We start from the raw sequence: 15,000 nt of genomic DNA, 5'->3' as shown, positions 1-15,000 counted from the left end.
CACAGTTTGTCAGAGACCACTGACAAGTTTATTATTGTAAAATGTCTCGCTCAGTATGTATGTTGGTCACAATTTTTTAAAAATAAATCTGAGGGAATCCCTATCACTAGTGTTTATTTCTGTGTTCATTTAAATATATATAAATATATATATATATAAGAAACTTTAAGCAGCACAAAAAGTACCTTCACCAACTTACAGGGGAGAGTCACAGAGGTTAACTGACTTCATTTAAAGGAAATTGAAGAGGAACAGGCGACCCTTTTTAATTGCTGTATAATGGTTGGGAAACTGTTGCCTTTGGGAGCAGTTGCGAGAAAAACAGTTGATCAGAAAGTTCTGATCAACATTGCTGGAAAAGCAGTGAAATGGCTGTCTCTCACTTACTTTCTTTCTTTCTGTGCTTATTTTTTTGTTCTGCCTAATTATCCCTAAATCTTCCTCGTCTCTTTTTCTCTGTGTGTCTCTGAATAACCTTTTCATTGCATCTGCACACTGTCTCTTTCATGTTTTCTCCCTGTACCACCCTCCCGGTCTTGCTCTCTTTCATGCATGCTTGTTTATTGCCTGCCTTCACTGTATCTTCCTGTTCTCTCTCCTCCTCCACTTCCTTTTTAATCTCTGCTGACATTTTCAGTCCAATGACATCAGAAACAAACCACACAGACTATACAATTCTTGATGCTGTGCTAATCTTCCTTCCGCTGGCAACAAAGCATGACCGAGGCCAGCTCATTAACAAGCCATTGTTCACTAACTTTTCCCTAGACTGAGATCAGTCCTGTTACTGATAATTTCAATAGCAACGCAGCAACTCCTATTTGCTTTATAAAAGTGAATTAAATGTTAACAGAAGGCGGTTACGCTCGTATGATTTTTAGAAAGCTAACACCGCCCACATCAGATGATGAATGCAGTGGGTAGAAATAGTTCATAAAGAAACCAATGGAAAGACATGTTGTGGGCTATCTAAGGAATGCTAATTAGATGAGTTTAAAAAGGAAATTGTCTTACACAATACATGTGCTATGTACAGACACATTTTTCTTTTATTATAAAATCTTAAAAAACTGGCTGACTCAAGTGACAAACGGTGATAACAAATCTCTTTATTTGAGTTTTTGGCCACAGTGAAGCAACATTTCATGGTCACCCATACTCATACAATCAAACACCCAGCACATGAGTTCAAACTTGAAACATGACTGAGTTCCTTTTTCATTAGATGTTTGTGTTTCTGACAACATTTCACTTCCTTAAATCAGTTACACAAATAAAATCCCTTCTTATTCATACACTTGTACATTTGCACAGAACGACTTGGAATATGTGCAGTGAAAAGTATAGTAATTGCTTTTGACTATGGTGTTTCAGGCCCATTGATCTTTCTTGCACCTTGCAAACCTCCCTATGAATACTGGGCCAATACAGCTACACAAGGCCTTGATTTTACTAATTTGAAACTCTTGCCATTGAATTAATTTTGCAGACAAGATATGACAAATTCTGGTGTTTTTGAGAGAAGGAAAGTAACAAGAAAAAAGCATAATTCCTGGAATGACCTTTATTTAAAACCAGGCTAAAGGCAGTGCATTGTGCCTCCATACTGCATCTATCCTGTTTATGATGTATACAGTACATTGTCTAAAGATGTATTCCGGTTGCATTAGCTTTTATAATTTTGTGCTTCATTTTAAATAAGCTAACAATGCAGCATTATGTCTCTAAAAAAGGGTCAGCTTATAAATTGTGGTAGGAAAATTTTTGTACTATTTATTGTATTCATTTATCATATATGGTGTTTCTAACGTTGCCTCCTCCGGTTTACATGATGTCTTGCTGATGCTGTGTGGACTCGCTGACAACCTGAAGAGGAGAGAAAGAGGAAAAAACATGAATCATCTATGTTGAGGACAGAGTGTTGCAAATAATAGAGTGAGAGTATTTTACATCAATGGTGAAGCAGGTATTGTTTGGAGTGAAGTGCTGTGCAGGGGGACACAGAGGCCACTGACAGTAAAGCTGCCTTACAGATGCCGGTGTGGAGGATTGAGGTTTACTTATAAGTGTCTATAAAGGGTCGATGCAAACTACAAGATTTGAGTCAACAGAGACTAGAGATGCTTTTTTGCAGCTATGATTACAATATATAGGTTGCTTTCTTGCGGCCGAAATGGGTTTCCTCAGGAGGGTGGCTGGCGTCTCCCTTAGAGATAGGGTGAGAAGCTCAGTCATCCGTGAGGAGCTCGGAGTAGAGCCGCTGCTCCTTTGCGTCGAAAGGAGCCAGTTGAGGGTTCGGGCATCTGGTAAGGATGCCCCCTGGGCGCCTCCCTAGGGAGGTGTTTCAGGCACGTCCAGCTGGGAGGAGGCCTCGGGGAAGACCCAGGAGTAGGTGGAGGGATTATATCTCCAACCTGGCCTGGGAACGCCTCGGGATCACCCAGTCGGAGCTGGTTAATGTGGCTCAGGAAAGGGAAGTTTGGGGTCCCCTGCTGGAGCTGCTACCCCCGCGACCTGATACCGGATAAGCGGACGAAGATGGATGGATGGATGGATGGAGGTTGCTTTCTACTCTCTGCTTAATCTATGCTGTCCCAGCCAGATGCTAACTTCACCCTATTTTAGACACAGATCCGAAATCTGGTAGTTTGCTTCAACCCATAGTGAACAGATGATAAAAAGTAGGTGGGATATAGGAACCAGACTTACAGACTGGGCACTAGCGCCCTGGCTCAAAGAATACTTCATCTGGATAAGAATATAACAAATGAAAATCATTCAGTTGAAGAATAATTAATGTTATCTCTTAACATCTCAAATAAATAGGTGCAAAAATGATATCACAGTATATATGGCTATGGGTGTTTTGGGGCTGAAAAGTGTACTGTATGTTATGTAAGTGTACTATATATCTACTATACATGTGTGTGTTTCTGTGCTCAAACCTCTCCATCGCGGGTCTCAATGGTCTTGATGAGAACAGTCTTTTTGGAGTGAACCTCTGAGGAGCGCTGATGCTGGGACTCAGGACTGGTCTCTGTAACAACACATTCATATAGCTCTTACACTACTTCATAAACTCACACAATAAGCACAAAATGAATTCCGTTGGAAGACACATGCTCTAACTAATTGGCTTTGAACAACATAATGACTTGCCTTGCACATGAATGGGACAGGCATCAAATGAGCTAGATGAGTTAGTATGACTATGCCACTTAAATATTTCAACACATATTCAAAATCAAGGACGCTAATGAATTGTGGCTGCACCTAATACATCATCTTTAATTACTGTTCACTGTTTTCATTTAAGCAGCCGCAAAGTGGTGCCAGTGAATGTATTGGCAGAGATTAATTGGAGATTAATTGCACATTTGGACGGTTCAAGACATCAGGTGAATGGGCTAAGTTGTGTGATTATTGATGTGTGGCTTGTTGATGATTGCCCCTGTGCATCAAAAAGCCAAGAAGGTTTTGTCATATATTGCCATACAGTGGTCAGAATTTGTCACTGCAGGTATGCAACATGTCTTTAAAATAGCACCTACCATATACAGTCACAAGATATAATTAGACTTTTTATATCCCTTCATTGACTCATTTGGACTGTAAAATGGATTGTATGGGTATCTCTGTGTGAAGGGAAGAATATGTACTGTTGTTCTTACCTCTGAATCCAATAGAGGAATAAGCAGACTGGACAGGCACAGTGATCCTGCAAAAAGGAGAAGCATGACATTCAGCATTAGCCTACAAGCTGGTAACAGGGGAGAAAGACTTAAATACAAATTAAACACCGCAATAAAAGCTTGAAACAAAAGTCATCTAACTTTACCCACATCTAAAAGTGAACAGCACACACACACACATGCACACACACCTGCTCTCCTCTCCTTCCAGCAGCTTGCGGTAGGTGGCGATTTCAATATCAAGGGCCATCTTCACATTGAGGAGGTCCTGGTACTCTCTCAGGTGACGAGCCATGTCATCCTTTAAATCAATACGTAGAAAGTTGTATTGTCTGCTCAAATAAACTTCACACCAAGCACAAACTTAACAATATATGTGTAATAGCTGTAGAATCACAAACACAGGCAGTGTTCCCATTTGAGGTTTCAGTGGCTTTCAAGTTGGCTGTCAATTTATTTATAATAATCAGTGATGCAGTGGCTAAATCTATAAGTTCTTGTCAGTGATTATCACTAGAGTGAGAAGAAACCTGAACTCTGCACCAGTCTGATGCAACTTTCTATAAACTGGTGAATTCATCGAGTGAAGAGTGTAAAATCACTAATTACCTTCATCTTATTAATGTCTTCCTCCAATCGTGAGATAGTATCCTGGTAACCAGAAGCCTCCCGGGTCATGCGATCCTCCATGTCTCTCATCTGGCGCAGCAGAGACTCATTCTACAGGAGAACAGAGACATGAGGTTAGAAGTGGAACACAGTGGTCGAACACAGAGTGAAAGTGATAGAAAGATGGAGATAAGGGCTGTGTGTCTTGATGCTGCGATCAATACTCACGGTGCCCTTGAGTGAGTCGATCTCACAGGTGTAGGACTGGATCTGGTGCCTGTACTCCATGCTCTCCTGCTTGGCATTACGCAGTGCATCATTGTTCTTATTCACAGCCTGGCTCAGGTCAGACACCTGAGGAGAGAGGGGATTAGGTTTTAGTAGTACAACAGCTGAAGGAGACTATCTGTGTGTGTGTGTGTGTGTGTGTGTGTGTGTGTGTGTGTGTGTGTGTGTGTGTGTGTGTGTGTGTGTGTGTGTGTGTGTGTGTGTGTGTGTGTGTATGTGTGTGGGAATGTATTACTCATGTTGTGGGGACATAAATCTGTTTACATTGTGGGAATCGCCTTACTTCTGGGAACAAAATGGAGGTCCCCATAACATAAAATCATTACATTTTAGGATGAAGACTTGGTTTAAGGTTAGGTTAAGATTTAGGTTAGGTTTGGGTTAAGATGCAGTGCCCGGGTTGGGCGCTACAAAGGGGCACAGGGACCATATGTGTGGTAGGACACTTTAAAAAAACTCCTTAAAGGTTATGTTTAGGGTTAGAGTAAGTCTCCAGGAAACACACAGGTGTGTGTGTGTGTGTGTGTGTGTTTGTGTGTGTGCGTATGCTCCCATCCTACCTTAGACTTGTACCATTCTTCAGCCTCTGCGATGTTCTTGGCGGCGATGCCCTCATACTGCATGCGGATGTCCCTCAGAGCGGCAGTCAGGTCGGGTTTAGACATGTCCATCTGGACCTGCACCTGAGTTTCCTGCATCTGGCCCTGCAGCTCACGGATCTCCTACAAGGTGACAGGAGGACAAAAAACAACATTATTTAAAAAAAAAAAAACTTTATGGCAGGAAGCAAAGTTCTCATCTGCATTAATAACTGATGTCAGAAAAATCACAACACTATACTTATTATGTTGACATTGGAGCTCATTAAATGGGAGAGTTCAAACATAAATAAAATAAAATCAGGCTAGGACATTCTACAATCATTCTACATTCTACATCAATGACATTTACATATTAACATAGGGGAAATGTAAAATGTCAAACCACGAATTTGCACAGTGGCGCATTATAAAAAATATTATTAAAAAATCAAGAATAGCACAAGACAAGTTTTAACATTGTGAAACTAGTAAGCTTTGGTCCCACTCAGCTGTCTTCTGATCAAACCAAAATATATAAATAGCTTTGCATCTGTTCACATGCACACATTCTTTCTCACCTCTCTCTCCCTCACACACACACACACACACACACACAACAGCTGACATGCTCTTTCTACCAATCGACAGTTCAGCATTTCTAAGAGGTCAAAGTTGAGGCAGAGATGACAAAATGACAGGAAGGGACCTCAACTGTGCTGGCACATGTGCGAGCGTGTAGCTCGGTATGTCCTATGATGTCTTTGGGTGAATGTGCAGAAATGTATCTCTTGCACTTATTGCACTTGCTTTGCATATTTGCCCACATTGAGAACAAGAAAGATTGGGTAAATGTGCATAATGTTTTAACATCAGTGGATGTGATAAAGTGTGACCTTTTTGAGATATATCTAATGTGGCAGTGTAGCCTCACACAGAGTTGTGATATGATACAGTACAGAACATCCTACTGACATACATAGTACAAAGCTAAACTGTAGGTGTCCGGTTGCAGATAGCAGACAGACATAATTTAAAGACATATCAACAGACCTCTTCATGGATCTTCTTGAGGAAGGCAATCTCCTCCTGCAGGCTCTCAATGCGTCTCTCCAGGTCCAGCCTGGCCAGAGTGGCATTGTCAACATCCTGGATACAAACACAGAAATTACTGTATAAGTACAACTAATAGAAAAAAGTAAAAATGTGCAGACAGAACAAGAAATTGAGAAGAAAAGATTTTTTGATGATAGAGTAAAGAGGGAAAGTTTTGACTGCATGGAGTGTTTCATTTTTTACTTCAGGATTTGATGATAAAACGAGATATACTGAGATAAACTGAGATATAGTGTGATCTTATGGAAATAAAAGACCTACAGCTCTGAAGGCAGAAAGGTTGTTCTCAGCCTCTTCCTTCTGGTGGATCTCCTCCTGCAGTCTGTAGAGAGAAAAAAAGAAGGGTGTTAAAACATAAGTTAAAACAAACACAACTGTGTTGGAGAGCATGACTTCTTCCTCAGGGACCAATTACTAGACAGAAAAACTAGTTACCACCTCTCATTCCTCCAGCATTCTGATCTGTTCTTTTTTTACTTACAAGAACAGAACTGACTAAACAATGACACATCATAGTCTAACTTTTATTTGTATCCATATTCACACACACGCTTGTGCACATGCTCTTTGAGTCCTAAAGCTGTGGTGCAGCTGCTGTCTCACAGAAGGGTAACAGTGAGAAAGGAACAGTGGTCTGCCCTTGGCTGGTGCTGTTTCCAGAATTAGCAGAAAGAATGCATGCATGTAAAAGGTGTTTGCAGAGTGTGTGTGTGTGTGTGTGTGTGTGTGTGTGTGGTAAATACATTTTATTTCCACTCTGCTTTTTGCAGATTCAGCAAAAGAGCCTAGCAAAAAATATTTTGTAAGATAAATGTGTTTTTACATTATATAATGTACTGTAGTTGCTGATACTATCCCTAAATTGTACAAACATTCTATGTGTATGTATATGTGTGTGTGTGTGTGTGTGTGTGTGTGTGTGTGTGTGTGTGTGTGTGTGTGTGTGTGTGTGTGTGTGTGTGTGTGTGTGTGTGTGTGTGTGTGTGTGTGTGCATTGTAACTGTCAGCAGGCAGGAGGTCTATGTGTGTATTTTGATCTCAGTGGGAGCAGCAGGTGCTTTGGCAAGCTTCACTCAATGCTGCAGGCAACAATTTAAAAATGGCTGATGGAAAGAAAGTGAAGTGTGTATGTGCTTTGTGTGAATTGGACGTTCTGTACGTTTTTGTGTGTGTGTGTGTGTGTGTGTGTGTGTGTGTGTGTGTGTCTGTGTTTCTACATACCGGTACACTTAACTTTAAGTGATGTTGCAGTGACAGAAATACTAAATTCAAAGAGCTGACCTAGTAGCTACAAATAGACCATTCAGAGATACACCCACATCACAGCTCTCTCTCTCCCACGTCACAGCTCTCTCTCTTTTTTTTTTTTTTCTCTCTGTAATACAAACACAAGCAATGTGTATTTGGAGAACTGTCATTTGAATTTTAACTTTGTTCTGTTTTTCTTAGTTTTACTCTTACAAACATAACCGGCTGTGTGTGTTCATTTTTGTCTGTCTTCTTTTCTTTCTGTCTGGTTAAAACTTTCTCTGTCTGTCTGTCTGTCTGTCTGTCTGCCTCAGCTTTATTCCTATGAGCCTGCAAGTCTCTCTCTCTTAATTTCTCTCTGCTATGTCTCTTGTGAACAAATTAAAAAACAACTTTGTAAAAAGCTGGTGGACCATAACACTCATTGCAGTGAAGCTATTCTCATATCTCTCCTTTGTTACTTTGCTGTTTGCATTTTCTCCAGAATAGGAGAGACACCCTCTGGAAATGAAAGAGTTGTCTTTGATGCCACATGCTTGGCTTTTACTTCTTTCACTGTCTTAACTTTCTCCCTTCTCCGGCTTTCCATCCCCCCCCGCCCTATATTCTTTTCCAATTAACATCCGGCAAGAGTCCCCCTGTTTTTCTGATGTAGACAAGCAGTTGCCAACCTGGGGTTCGAGCCACCCCCCAAGGGGTCGCAGGAAAAATCTGAAAGGTCATCAGATGATTAACATAAACATAATTTTAGTTTGGTTTGGTTTTTGTTTTGTTTGAAGACCTTTCTCTATTATTTTCTCTAAGTTTTTTTAGAACTACTGGAGAGTTTTGTCACTAGCAAAGATCACTTTTTGGTTTCAAGTGCTCTTAACTCATAGACATTTTTAACCCGTGACAAGGGTTCACGAGTGAAAAAACTGTAGCTTTGCTCTAAAGTTGAAATTGCTTTGCTTTAAAGTCATAAGACAATGATGGAGAGTTGTAATAACCTATAATGAAAGTGCAGAGACCCTGTCCAAGCTGTTCAATTGGTGTTTATTTTTCTGGAATTGCTAACATCGGTCTTTTGCTCACTCTACTTTTCTGGAAAAGTATTGTTAAAACAATTAGCCACATCAGCATAATGTGTTCTTCATTCCTCCCCGTTTTCATCATTCATTGACACTCTTTAACAGTACATCCATTGATACACATCAATCCCTCAACTCATTCAACCATCCTCTAACCTACCTGAGCTTCAGTTTCTGCAGGTCATCAGCCAGGTTGTCTCTCTCCACCTCCACACGGGCGCGCTGGTTGGACAGGGCCTCTATTTGCCTCCTCAGCTCCCTCATTTCCTCCTCGTACATATCAGCCACGCGGCCAGGCCCCTCGCGGCCCCTCAGCTTCTCAATCTCTACTGTCAGCGTTGCATTCTGCTGCTCCAGGAAGCGCACCTTCTCGATGTAGCTGGCGAAGCGGTCATTGAGGTGCTGAAGCTCGGCCTTCTCGTTGGTCCTTGTGTTGAGGAAGTCCTGGTTCATGGCGTCGGCCAGGTTGAAGTCCAGTTTTTCACCAGAATAGGTGCGCACTGCTGCAGAGGAGCCGAACCCTGCTCCCCCAGCACCAGAGGAAACCCGGTAGCTGGAATATGAGGGAATGCCGACGTTCTTGACCTCATAGACTCGGGAAGACATGTGGCTTGCAGAGGCGCTGCGGCCACCTCCTCCAGATGAGAAGAGGGAGGACATTGGAGTTGACCCGACGCCAGAGCCGAAGGTGCGACGGTATGAGGAGGCCGACTGGGCCGAGGAGGAATAGGACTTGCTCATGGCTGGTTTACTGTACGGTTGGCTTGTGGTAGGATGGAGCCGCTTGAGGTGTTGAGACCCAAATGTCCCACTGGGCAACTGGGAGAGAAACGAAGTGAAGAAATGCCAGACACTGAGCGCAGCTATTTGTAGATTTACCACACCCACTCCTACCCCAACCCCTCCTCTCCGTCCTCCATCTGTCTCCATTCACCCCGTCTGCACTCCCACTGCCTCCCACTACCTCCTCCTCCCCCGCTCTTCACTGTACCTCAATCTCATTTTCCTTTAATTGATCACTTTGCCACCATTTTAAATCAGGATCCAACGTGAAGAAAGTTCACCATGGACCTGTTTTGGAAGATGGGTTAAGATTAGGAAAACACAATGGAGATGCCAATTAAAGGCTAGCAGAGAAAGTCCCTCCATTCCTACCCAAGCTTATTTCAATCTAATCATTGTAAATGAGCATTAATGGGGCTTTTTTGGAGGGACTACATTATATGGGAACTTTTAAAAAACTGTGACATAAGCATATGGCTGCTTGAGTCAAAGTGCAACTTTGGTTTACTTAGCTGCTTATAATTGCAACGCAAAATTCAATCCTTGGATGACTTTTAGTAACGTGACTTCTTCTTTTGGGGCATTTATTTTGCCTCTGAAATCCGTTAAGTAAACTAAACCTATTTCTGTTGACTTCACAAATTGAATTTTAATTCAGTTGCATCAATAATCGTACAGCTAAATGATTACCATTTAAATAAAAAAAAAGTGATATTTCTATCAGTTTATTGCAGTACCTTGATATGTGATCCATTATTCTACAGGCCTTTCCTCCATATCTCCTTCCCCTCTTCAGCCACTCATCTTTTCTTATTTCTCTCCCTATGTTCCGAACCCTCGATTCAGCTGTCGAAAGGGGTCTGGTTTCAACTGTTGGAAAGTGTGTGTGTGTGTGTGTGTGTGTGTGTGTGTGTGTGTGTGTGTGTGTGTGTGTGTGTGTGTGTGTGTGTGTGTGTGTGTGTGTGTGTGTGTGTGTGTGTCTGCATTTTTGGATGGATGCATGATTAAGTGAGTAAGCATGTGTGGGTAAGTCAGTCAGTCTACGCAGTTGTTATATGGTCTTATTTCATAAACACTATCTGTATACCACATGCAAAGGGAAGATAAACCACTGAGGAGATAGATTTTATATGTCAATCGACTAAAATAGATGATATTCCATTTTTATATCAGTTTTAAATAGCTTTACACATTTGAAATTGCATAGGCTTACTTCCTGTAATTCAGTGTATGCAAGTTTAATGGTGCTAAAAAAAACTAGATCATAAAAGCACATACCTCTTTCTGTTAAGATATACAGCCTAATTTGTATCAATGCATGACATGTTATTGGCTGCTACTTTTTAAAACCTTACACCGTATTAATTGAATCCCTTCAATCACAGAAAACTTTTAGCAGTGTCCTAATGCTGCACAATAGGATTTGTCTTATTTTTGACTTACTACCCTGCCAGTAGCTTTAGAGCTACAATAGTTTACCCTTGGTTACATTATGTGTTTACCCTTGGTTACATAAGGAGCAGTATGGTTTGACTGATAGAGCTGCTGCTGGGAAGGTCACTGACTCTCCATTCGGTCATAAGTGCTCTCCACTGGACTCAAGTGGGTGGACAAATCTGTGCAGACCAGCAATACACTATTTGTTAAATGCAGCGTTTGAACATTTGATACCATATGTATTAGTTTGTGTCTGTATACATCATGTTGATTTCGAGGGACAAAAAAATTCTCCCACCTGAAAGCAAACATTCAGTCCCCATGGATTTAGCCATACATTTTTTACCACCAGGTTACAGCTGAATTAATGACATAATATCACCTTATAAAGGTGTCATGTTGACTAGGATTAAAACAAGTGAAGTCTATTTTAACTTACTTATTTTAAACTTACTAAATGCTTGACTTGATTTACTAGTTAGATGTCATTTGGTGCTAGGCAGCTAGCATAAAGTGGGGTAATTGGGGCTGGAAACAAGGTTGAGCAGCACAGACTCAACCCTAATAGGAAAAAAGTGGGCCTAAAATAGGCTATAAAGGTCCATAGTTGCAGATTTGGATTTGTCACTACATGCAACCCTTTCCTATTTAATTTCATGTTAATATATATTTTTTAATTGCTTAGATTAAGGTTACGCAAAGGGTTTAGGTTAAGCAGGCTGTAAGGTGAAGGTGAGCCTCCAGGAAATGAATGTATATGTAATGTAGTATACAAGGTCCTCCACAGAATAGTACTACTACACGTTGTGTGTGTGTGTGTGTGTGTGTGTGTGTGTGTGTGTGTGTGTGTGTGTGTGTGTGTGTGTGTGTGTGTGTGTGTGTGTGTGTGTGTGTATATGCTGTTGCTCTATAACAGACATTGCTCATGGCAGACACCCAAAGCTGCACAGCTGAAAGCAAGCCCAGGCTCGGGAGGCATCTCTGCCCTGCCCTGTTTCTTAGGACCTAGTGTGTGTGAATGTGTTGCTGGTAATGATGATGATAATGATGATGGCGATGATTACGACTCTCGTTCTGTAAAATGCTAAACATACCTCTGAAAGCTGAATAGAGGGATAACATTTGTTTGACTTCGCTTCCAACACACGTTATCCATTTAAAGGTCCTGCACACCCATGCAGGTGTTTTCAATTAATCTTGCTGATGTCACAAAACTATATGGACCAATAAGAATTAAAACAGGGTAAGTTGTCCTGCCCTACCTGATTCAACAAAACTAACAGTAGAGTAAGGGAGATGTCAATTAAACCTAGTTTGTCCAAAGTTGGACCATTGGTGTATAAAGGAAGCATATGTGTTTTCATACTAATTCAGACTTCTCTCTCAAGCTTAACAGGTTTATGACTGGCCACTAAAGCATTCAAATGTAATAGGAAATTCTAGTGTTCCAGTCAAGGAGCGTAAAATAGTGAACAAACACATATTACATATCAAAATGTTCAGCAACACTTGTTTAGGACTTAGAGAAGCTTTTCACTCTGTCATGCACACACACGCACGCACACACACACACGCACGCGCGCACGCGCGCACACACACACACACACACACACACACACACACACACATCCCTTTACACAGCCACACAACCTTTTTTGTTCGGTTTGTTTAAACTGAACACAACAAGAGAATTCAGAAGAGAGGAAACACAACTGCAGGCAAAGTTAATGGTAAGACACAAGCGAGCGTGAACTAATGCAAGTTAGCTCTAGGTGGTGCAAATTGTGCATCTGTGTGTGAGCTGAAAATCTTTTGCAGTAACTTGAGCAAATCATTTGTGTTTATCCTGATGATGTAGAAATTAATTTACAGAGAAAAGAGGAGTGTATGAGTACGAGTGTCCCATGCGTATATGAGCTCTTTGTGGGTGTAGAGTTCGAGAACAGGGGGGCTGGGGCGTTTGTGTGTGGTCGTGCGTGTATTTGCGTTTCACAGAGCAGTGTGGGTGTGTTTGTCAGCTGCTGGTGGTGTCAGCTCTATTTTTAGCTTTCCCGTTTGTACTCTGTTGTCCAGCCACTTTCCCAAAGGATCATGGGACTAAAGACAGAGCCAGACACCATCAACAGAAATAAGCATAATGACGCTACTTTTACTGACATGTCCTAGGTTAAATATAACTGATGACAATCGAACTCTGATATCAAATGAAAATGAAAAAAAATGGTCCAAGCACAACTACCAAGTATTACTGGAGGAATTTTGTTTTACATCTTTTGAAATAAACCTTTTTTAACTTGATGTTACTGTCCCAAAACACTTTTGTTTTTACAAACTATGTATGTTCTTTATTATCAGATTGTCTTTCTGTCTTTTGTGGCTCTGGGAATCCAGACTTCAGGACTCGCCAGGCCCCCTTCCAGAACCGTGACTTTCCTTGTTCCAATGCCAAAGGCCCATGTGGTCCAGGTAAGGTCCCTGAATAGACAAGGGTTCAGTTTTGGACTTAAAAAAATGAATCCACCAACAATGAATTCACATCTAAAATTTTCAGCTATGAGTTTTAGAGTCATATTTTAAAACTGTTGCTCCACGTGATTTCCCATTCCACTGCTCTCATATACCACAAATGATGTGGGGGCTTTTCACTGCCACAGATGATGTGAAATGACCTGATATGAGCGTGATGTGACTTGACTGTATAATATTCTGCTATGACTGGAGCGGTCATCTGGGAGTTTCCCAATTTAAGACCACATCATCAGCTCAGCACAGAAAATGAGCTACCTACTAGTTGCCTAACAACCCCACACACAGGAGCAATACCTGACCTGTAGCCTAGAAAAACCCACACTTAAATTAGCATCCAGATCCCGGCACGGCTGGGAAAATAGTTATCACACAGACACACACACGGACCAAGTCTGAGAATATCAACAGTACATAGTCAGCCATGTCATGATTCTATTTTGGGAATAATGCAATATTGTAATATAAAAATATTAGCAGTAATTTCCCCAACTTTGCATTACAAAAAGCTAATTAACCCAATAATGTTATCCACTACAGATCTCTATCACTACAGATCACATTTCATTTCCAATTAATTTGAATTCACTCCAATCCTCCCTCACCTTTTCATAATGAGATATTATCACTGCCATTCATCCTGCCTGGATTTACGTTTTAATACATTTCCTGTACTAAAATGACATTTATAGAGACATAATTGTGAAAGTTCAATCTATTCTGTCAACTTAAGGGTGGGGTATTTTGGGTAGGGTGCGGGGCCCTCTGGCCTGTGGAATGCTAGGGTAGTCATGAGCCAAGCAGTGTGGATGACATGATGTTAAAATGGCATGATGTGAAATTGTTTGCGGATCCTTATTTAACCACTAGACTTGAGAAACTAAGATATAGAGGCAATCTGCGTTTTAATAATTACAAAGACACCTCTATATAATTCTGTGTTAGGATGAATAAACAGTAAGTTATACAGTCACAGTCTTAGTGTATATTAGATCTGGCAGCTGCAGAATGTGATAATAGTGGCGGTATAATAGCAATAGTGAGAGAAAGCAGAGTGAAAAATGGTGAAAATCCTATGATGTTTTAATGTGATTTAAATTGTATGTATAGGTAAAGGCTGTTCAGCTGGTTTCATCCTTCATAAACACTAAATGCAAGTTGCCCAGCAACCAACCAAACATGCCTAAACACATGCCAATGAGTTGAGCTGTCGCACAAGAGTGATACAATGATGAACGGATGAGAGTAAAGGAGTGATGAGAGTAAAGGAGTGAGGAAGACAGTGGATTAGCCATATAGGCAGTGTGTGTGTGTGTGTGTGTGTGTGTGTGTGTGTGTGTGTGTGTGTGTGTGTGTTTGCACATTGGTGATTGCATGCAACCATGTAACACAGAAACATCTTTATAGACATCTTTTAAGAGTAAACTTGTTCCAGATCTATTTTAGGTCTATCTTAGGAGAGATATGATTTCAAAAGCCAGCGACAACACAATGTGCCTGAAATAGCGAGCAGTGGGTGTCGAATCAAACCATGTGATTCATAAGCCATTCTAGATAGAAAGGCTACTTCCTGTTTTAGCACAGCCCAGATGCACCTTCTGTCAGTAAAATGAGCACTGTTTCATGAGAGAACAATGCACAACTTAACATTCA

At 41.1% G+C, this 15,000-nt stretch overlaps 1 protein-coding gene across 2 annotated transcripts; it reads right to left on the bottom strand.

Annotated features, from left to right (window-relative positions):
* Window positions 1-1,089: 1,089 nt before the first annotated feature.
* desma (desmin a) lies at window positions 1,090-9,448 on the bottom strand. 2 transcript variants are annotated; one of them, XM_039818877.1, is made up of 11 exons: window positions 8,762-9,448; window positions 6,545-6,605; window positions 6,221-6,316; window positions 5,150-5,311; window positions 4,530-4,655; window positions 4,302-4,412; window positions 3,884-3,993; window positions 3,672-3,718; window positions 2,946-3,037; window positions 2,710-2,748; window positions 1,090-1,866 (listed from the first exon to the last, which is right to left on the bottom strand). In XM_039818877.1, the coding sequence occupies exons 1-11, from the start codon at window positions 9,340-9,342 to the stop codon at window positions 1,825-1,827; spliced, it is 1,467 nt and encodes a 488-aa protein (XP_039674811.1). In that variant the 5' UTR covers window positions 9,343-9,448; the 3' UTR covers window positions 1,090-1,824. The 2 variants fall into 2 exon arrangements, with proteins under 2 accessions (XP_039674811.1, XP_039674812.1); XM_039818878.1 differs by lacking the exon at window positions 2,710-2,748.
* Between the last annotated feature and the right edge of the window lie 5,552 nt (window positions 9,449-15,000).

Source organism: Perca fluviatilis, chromosome 12, assembly GCF_010015445.1.
Source record: "Perca fluviatilis chromosome 12, GENO_Pfluv_1.0, whole genome shotgun sequence".
NCBI classification, from domain to species: Eukaryota; Metazoa; Chordata; class Actinopteri; order Perciformes; family Percidae; genus Perca; species Perca fluviatilis.
This window is presented reverse-complemented; position numbering and strand designations above follow the sequence as displayed.